The 8,624-nt window shown below is 35.5% G+C and overlaps 1 protein-coding gene across 1 annotated transcript; it reads left to right on the plus strand.

The window, feature by feature from the left end:
* Positions 1 to 517: 517 nt before the first annotated feature.
* Positions 518 to 4,368, plus strand: LOC107045973 (the record flags this gene model as incomplete). Its single annotated transcript, XM_015268402.1, has 3 exons — positions 518 to 676; positions 1,728 to 2,459; positions 4,257 to 4,368. Coding segments are annotated over exons 2-3 (793 nt in total), but the record flags the coding sequence as incomplete, so codon positions are not given.
* Between the last annotated feature and the right edge of the window lie 4,256 nt (positions 4,369 to 8,624).

Genomic DNA, 8,624 nt, shown 5'->3' on the forward strand with positions numbered 1-8,624 from the left:
ATGAAATTGTCACTCTGTTTCATTTAATTCGCCTCTTATTTAATTATATCCGACAGTATTTTATAAAAAACTTTCAATAAGTGTACCGAAATTTTCAGTCAAAAATATTTAACTCTGCATTGTATGTGGAATATCACAGTTCAAAAACACCCATAAACAATCACACGTGCTGGAAACGAACGATGGATGAATGACTGAGCGACAAACCTGCAAATGGCGCCGCTCGACGGTGTTGGAAGGAACTACTACAAGGCAAGAACGTGCGGTCTCTCTTGACTGCGTTGGCGAAATAAAAATAGGACAATTAATTCAAGCTCACCCATCAAACGAAAAAATCGTAATAAAACATGAATCAATGAAATTAAAAGCTGAAAGATGTCAATTTATTAGCCAGTAACATTTTGAATTTTCATTGTGCGTGTGTGTGTGCGTGGGTGCTGTTCTTGACGGATGAGAATTTGCGCGCGCAGCAGTGTCGTTAGAAAACTCGATGTAAATAAACCGCGGGCACCACAGCAGGCATGTGTCATGTGTTTTGACCCATTGAACACCCGGCGCAATAATTAAAGGTGTATAATGATTAAAATCGATACAAAAGAAAGATAACGATTGCATGAATTCGTATTATAGTGCCTAGAGAGTATCCAACGTTGTAATCGGACTATCTATTCATCAGGTACAAGTTATACATTGAAATCAGTCTTTTGAGGTTATTTTAATCTTGTGGGCAATTGTCATTCATCTCTCTGTACATAACATTGTACAAAATTGTTCATAATAATTTCTCGACTTTCAATTTTTCTGAGTTAAATGTTTTGGTATTTATCAGGATAGATCATGGTCAAAAAACTGAGAAAATGGAAGGAAATAGTGTCGGAAATCAACAGGAGTCATTCGTCAGTCCCATTTATTTTTCTTCCAACAATGTGTGTTTCAAACATTATCAATTAATTATTACATTAACATTTTTTCTCAATTCTCCAAACTCCCTTCATAATAAAAATAGTAGAATCATTCAATCATCATTATATATATTTTAAAAGGACTTGTAATGAACCGTCTTCCGAGGGCCTTCAGATAAATAAAAATATAATTCATAACTGAATTAAATTTTTTGAAAGACACGATTGCACGAGAAAATGATAAAATGCATTTTCGAGGCTGAGGAAATTTACAAAGAATAATATCTTCTGACATTTTCTGCTGGAGTTGAGCATAATACTCGTGATAACCCAACATTCAACCAGATACACTGTTAGAAAATTACTCTTTAAATTTCAAGTAAAAAAATCTTCAAATTTTTAACAACGAACAATTTATATGCAATTTCCATTGATCTTGTTATTAATAAATCAATCAATTTTCTTGAATATTCAATGAAATTTGATTTCTCATGTTCATACGCCGAATTTTCAATCTGTTGAAAATTCAATGGAATGTATTGCTTAATTTTCATGATAGGTTTGAAAATCCAAATTATCCTTAAAAATTCAATGATCATTCATCATGAAAAACTGCATTCTATTGAATCTCCAAGATGAATCAAGAATTCCATGAACAATTTAGTTTGAAATTGAATTCAAGTTGGGAATATTGAGAATTCAACTGCATCTGTTACTTATATTTCAAAAAATTACTATCAGTGTACGGAAAAACTGACTTGGAACCCTTTGCCACTCCAATTCTGAATAATTATTCAAGTAACATTTCACCCATTTTTATTTCAGAAAGTACCCAGATTAAGCTAGAGAAGCCTTGATTATCCCAAAATAGAGACAATGGAAACCGTAGACTTAATATCAGACGATGATTCTTTCGAAGCTCCAGTGGTGCAAAGCAGAGCGACAGTGCCCATCACTACCAAATGGCCGAAATTGACTACTTCATTACACTTTCAGCAGATTATGATCTCGTCAGACTCCTCAGATGAAGAAACAATGGGAAATACTGGTGCTACTTCCCTTGAAAAAGAGAATATACCATCAGTGGAATCTACATCTCCAAAAATCATTGGACTCAGCCCAGAAGACACTGCCTCGACTGATTTTTGTCTCCAGTCTTTTGCTTATCGTCCTCAAGCTCTCCAGGTCAATGCACATCCTCAATCCTCGTCCCAGGAAAACTCCAAACCTGCGCCTAGAAGATTCTTCCGTTGGGGATCGAGTGAGGATGGTCATGTCTCGACTTCAATTATTAAGAAGAGACCTCCACCGAGCCCGAGTAAAACTCAAACCAAAAAAAGAAATATCGAGTACGATGATGAGGGCGACATGATCATGGAAGGTCCATCATCAATGCCTGAGGCTTGTAATGAGATGGATCCCAATTGTGGATGCTCTGGGGAAGATATTGGAACACCTAGTCCCATGGTCAGCATGCACCACAGGCTCGAGATAGCGGGGGTGCAGGTTGACTTCCCTTTAACCCCGTATCCAGCGCAAAAGGCGGTCATGAATGCGGTAAGTACTGGCAAATTATTTTCTTATTTTTACCCAGTATTATTGTTCCGGCTGTATTGAAAAAATTTAGACAGTTGCTTCACTTTGTGGTCTAGTTTTAATAGTATTTATTGCTATAAAAATTGAATTCGTTAACCTTTAAGCACAAATCTAGATCAGCAAAATTCATAAAAATGTAACGAGCACGTATCATTATCGATAAGAATCTCCAAAGAATCTTTAATGGAATACCTTTCATGTTTTCAATAATTTTTTAGAGGAGCTAGACTACTAGTTAAGGATGTCCAAGTATCTTTTATAATCTTGTACAGACCACACTATGGGGTGAATCCATTGGATTGAAATCCATTTTCAATCATCAAATTTGTCCATTAAATTACGGGAGAAAATTTTGAAAAAAAACATGAATATTCAGCATCATTCAAAATACATTTTGCACCGAATTATTATTTTCTTAAACATCTGGTGTTTATAAATAAATAATTCAAATTGTTCAAACTTCTGGAAATCTTATTTTTTTATGCATGAAATAGATTTCTGGTAAAATTTTGAATATGAATAAATTTTTACGATTCCGAACAAATAATTTTTGTGGTAGAAAATTGATAGTTTATAAATTATTTATAGAAAATGCTTGTAATTTTTAAAAATTGCAATTTTTTTATTATTTCATGAATTTTCCTCCAAAAGTAAACTTTCTATTTTTTTTTCACATTTTTAAAATATTCTCTAACGGTTCAATATCGAGATTAAAATTCAGACCTGCAAAGTTTAAATAATAAGATCATAGTAAAATGCCCGGAAACTTAGGGTCAAATGGGACTCAATTGAAAGCTCTGATGTTCAACTATAAAAAACGAAAAGCATTTCACTGGAGAAAAAGTAGCCAAAGTACTTGGATATCCTTGAACGTTTTTATACGTAATTTTCATTCTCGACTTTTGGCTATACTTTTAATTACTTGATTCGATAAATGCTTGAAGGTAAGGGGTGCGTTAGAATTGGAAGAAAGCCCCGAGTTAAAAGCATTAGAAACTTGATTAATTCAATTAATTCAATATTTTTCCTTTGTTGATCGAACAAATATTACGATTCCATTAGTTTATTATTTCCGAATGTCCTAATTCAGTCTTTTTTTTGGAAATAACTTGGAATGGCTCGTCATTTCAAAAGGATCTCACCATGTGGCTATAGCGTCATCCATAAATGTTCTAATATTCCGCGAAGATAGTAGCATTCTCTCAAGTTCGATTAGACAAAGGTGCAGCCAAAAAATAAACAAAATTTCGAATTGATTTGATAATTTTTGAGGTTTTGAATTAGAGTTTTCCATAAAAATTTTAGTATCTCAGTAATCTTGCTCCATTAATCAGCTAATTTCGACTATCAATAAACATAAGTTCCCGTGCGTACAAACAATTCTCGAATCCTCAATGCGCACACGAAAAAAAAATATATATATATAAAAGACCCTATGTTTCTGGAAGAGTCGTGATAATATCATTTCCGAGCGTAATTTTTTATAAATTCCTCTGTCATAATTACTGAATTGTTGATAGTATAATTTTATAATCATACTTCGCGAAAAAATATGACTCGGGGTCCAATTTTCGCAATTCCATTTAACATATTTTTTGGAAGTTAATAGCTCGGTTTCGCGTTTCATGACATTTCAAATAATTTCTCCCTAAAATCAGGGAATCAAAAATTTGCATGATGATAAAGCTGTCTTTTCGAAGCAACAAGAAAGTTAGAATCTGAAACAAATTGATACTTGAACTGCAATTATGTTATCAGTTGATAAAGGGCTGTAGGAATGAAGAGCACGCCTTGGTGGAGAGTCCAACTGGCAGTGGAAAGACTCTTGCCTTACTCTGCGGAGCCTTGGCTTGGCAAGCTCAATACGCCGGTGAGTAAAAAAAACACCCAATCAAACAAAAAAATTAAAATCAATCGAAGATAACACAGTAACACAAATCTTCGGATATCATTACATTAATGGTTAATTTGGCGATATCTCCAGACATTGTACGTATGAAAATGTAACATTGAAACGAAGTCTACGTGAACTTGGAATTCCAATTAAATTCCAAACGTAGACAGGATCGTAAATGGCGTGCTGCGAAACTTAATTTTGCATGCCACGAGTTTTGAGAAGACAACAATACAGGTGGAAACCTGAAACACAATAACAAAGTGGGAAGGGGATAGAATGACATTTGAAGAATTGCAAGCATAAAAGTAAGAGAATTTACGGTAATGTCATATAAGGTGACCATAAGTCTTATCACTTATCTTGCTGGTAATGTACCCCCACTTCTAGCTTCTCGTTAAAATATCCTCGGATAGATCCAACAATACCGCGTACTCGCCTTGAAGGCTCGTAGCTTTTCGTGGCCTCTTCAGGTACTGTCTCGTGACACTGAGTCGTTAGGGATTCTCTCATCCTCGTCTCGCCAAAGTCATGTTTCGGCTGCTCTTTTCACCATAAACCCGATTACCATCCCCACTGCAAAACTCAACTTTATCACGTGTGAAAAACAACGGAATCCCCATCCAAAATCGAAATTGCAAATTGGAAATTGTTCTCACCATTTCTCTTATTTTCATAGTATACCTACATACTTTGAATATGTTCTTTGTAATACTTATATGAAAAGTTGATTTGTGTGGGTGTATGAAGAGGGAGAGGATAGGTTTGCCAAACCTCTCGCAAGCCACACATCACTAGTCCACACTCTTGTCGCAAATTGATATTATTACGTCTTTAATTTCACGTTGGGGATTCATTCGCGGAGTTGACCCCTCTTTGGTAGAAAATTCGAGAAAATTCTCCGTTTTTGTAGAAAATTTGAGACAATTCTCCCATTTTCTAGAACATTTGAATATTTTTTGAAAAATTCAATTGTGTCAATCCATACAATAAAAAAATCTTAAGCTGCCTGCATCCAGACGACCATCTTTCCTCCGAAATTTTCAAACACATTTCCTGCTCAAAGTTATTTATATTTTTCAAACCCAAAGCACACTGCATTTCATCATCGCCTCCTGTAGATTAATGTGCTTCGATTTGTAAAAATATCGATAACTTTCGGCAAGAAATTTGTTCAAAAAAATGGTCAAAAGTTAGAAAATTAGCGGCATTCTTTTACCCCTTAGCGTCACATCTGGGTGGCGACTGCCTCATTCTCAAAATACCGGTACGTCGACGCACCCACACATGAATAACAACCTAGACGTGTCCGCGTCAAATCTGACTGCTGTATCAAGGTTTCAGCCGCTCACGATTTTTTTATAAAATTTTCCTTATGGACCTCTTTAATTTTCGGAATCAGACCGGTGGTGCCCTGTAACACGTCACTGTTCTCAACGATTCCTGAGAAATTTTTACAAACTTGAGGTAAGAATTGAATGCACATTTGGCCCCAAGTGCATGCACTTGGTTTAATATTCATGTCTGCAGCTGCCATACAACTCATCAGTCGAAGTCATGGAAAACAGTATGTTATGCTCTAATTGCGTAAAGTCGTACTTTTTCGTGATTATAAGCGCGGAACACATCTTATCTCAACTCATTAAAAAATGAGAATAACGGAATCAGGAAAAAAAACTTGAAAATTACCGATTATTACACTATGAGAAATTTTTTGAAATTTCATGCAAGATATCATAGTAATTCTCATGAGCGTGACATTGAATCGAATTTGGGGAAAAAATGGTTATAAAATTTCAAGTTTTAAGTAGAATTCACGGAAATTCATGAGTTTTCAGTGGGAGTGAGATGGAAATTTCACAGCTTGATTGGATTTTCAGTGAAACATGAATCTTCAACAACAAAATGACATGAATTTGCCATTTTTCCTGAATTTTCCTGATTCTTCTGAATTTTCACAGAATAATTGAACTGAAAAATCACGTATTTTATTGATTTCCAGATTATTTGAACAGAAAATCAATGGATCATTTGATTATTCAGTGACACGATTTCCTGAAATTTCAGTGGAACTTGAACACGATAAAAATTTCCGGAATTTGACACGGAAAATTCAGACGAAAATTATAAACAGTGTAGTATTTAACCTTCTCACCTGACTAAGCTTTTTCCCACGATCCCCGCGTAGCGTGTGGTTGGGCTCTCCCCACTCCAGCACCGAGAAGGCAAGTCAAATCATGAATCAGGTTAAAGAGTTAAAAGATTCAATTATGACTTATTTCAAGGTTGCATAAGGACCAAAAATGATAATTTTAGTGACGTATAAAAAAGAATTTAAATTCAAATTAGAGTTCTCGAAGTGCAGCCATGACCATTTGGCAACCTCACAGGGGGCATAACGGATTAAAAAATGTGATAGGTTGAAATTAAAAAAAATTCTTCATTTAAATTGTTTAAGAATGAATGTCAAGCGCTATCTCACCTGGGTGTCCATTTCACCCTGTATGGCTCTATACACTAAAAAAATATAAAATTATTTTTTACTGTGGGACCCTAGTAATCAAGGATCATATCTGCCAGGCTCAAAATTTACGGTTGAACATACTAAAAATTGCGAGTCACTATAGTAATAAGTGGCAAAATAAAAGAAATTCAATTTGGCTAAAGTAAAAATTTTATTGAAATATAAATCAAATTTTAAAATTGTTCCGGTGTAATCCTCAACTGCTATGTTTATATTGTATAACCTAATTTTCACCTCAATAGGTTCAACATTGAGTTATCAGGAACGTTTCGTGAATTTTGGCCCGTTTTTATCCCCGCAAAGCCTCAAAAATACATCTCCCTTTACACCTCTCTTCCATACCAAGAAACCATCTTTGAAAAGTTAGAATAAATGAAGCATATCGCCGCATAGTCTGCACCCACATGCAGAGGGTGGTACGAAGATCGATTGCTGATCGATGAATCAATAGTCCTCAAATTCCATAGTTGTCTGTAATGAATGGAATTATTTTCAAAATGAAGAAATTCTTCAACCTCACGGTCTACCAACGATTTCAACCTGGAGTTATCTTGTTTCGACTATTTTTCCATATCGGAATAGCCTCCAGAAACGTTGCTTGTCACAGCCAGCGTAATGGTTCTAATAATAAGGCTGCTACTTGGGAATTTCCCTATTTTTTTTTCCCTCCAAAGCCCGAAGTAGAGAGGTGGCCCTGCATTTTTGAGGCAATCGCGTGCCATTTCGGGAGACTCGTCGAATTAAACGTTTCTTTAACGTTAACGTCAAATTTGCGTGCGGAATCCTATCTCCCGTTCTCGCTTCTCTTTCGTACTTGCGATGTTATTTCTTTAGTTCCCTTGGTTAGTTTGCTTTTTCTTACCTTCTTGCTATTTTTTCCTCATTTTTTATTCCTAATTTTTTTTTATCAGTGACAAGTAATGAGAGTCAGGGGAATAAGCGGGAACACACCCGGCAGCGGTGATTCCAAGTTCCCGTAGTTCCCATAGATACTGAGGAGGACTTGAGAATGGAGGGATCGAAGAGAGAGAGCACGGCCCACACGCTTTTGTCACAGCATAATTCATATTCAGTGATGTCTCGAACATCACGCAATCCTCTTTTTCCCTTATGCACCTGGTTTGTTGCTGAATAATCAAGTGCACAAAATCAATTGTCGGTGTGTGTGTGTGTGTGTCACCAAAAAGAGTTGTAAAGTCGTGCAGAACATCACGGTGATCCCTGCGTTATCTATCGTCTTTTTTTTTACTGGAAGTGGAAGGAGTTCTCTGCAAATTATTGTGCCACTCATATCTCAATCTTAAGGACGTCAACGTCTGTCATCGAGTCTAATTACTTTGCTTAACGGAAGAAAAAACCTACTGTCAAATTTTGTTGAGAAACGACAGGAAAATCATCGCTTTGGTGGATACACTTCCCTGGGAATCTGTTTGAGATAAAAAACATTCCGCTACATGAAAATTTTGAATTGGATTTGCTTAATAAATACATCATCAAGTTATCTTAATTTTAGTTTACTCTAGATTCCTACGAGGAATCATGCACGAGGTATACAAACCATTTGAAACTTTTGTTGAATTTTTTCTAGCATCAAATCGACGCAATCCATATTTTTTTCTATTTTTGATATTTATTTTGGCGTAATAGATGAGCCACCTTAATCTTTGCAGAGAGACTTCTCTTGCAGACAATTTTGTAAGCTATAAAA

This window comes from Diachasma alloeum, unplaced genomic scaffold (genome assembly GCF_001412515.2).
Source record: "Diachasma alloeum isolate Michigan unplaced genomic scaffold, Dall2.0 Dall_scaffold_01149, whole genome shotgun sequence".
Classification (NCBI taxonomy): domain Eukaryota; kingdom Metazoa; phylum Arthropoda; class Insecta; order Hymenoptera; family Braconidae; genus Diachasma; species Diachasma alloeum.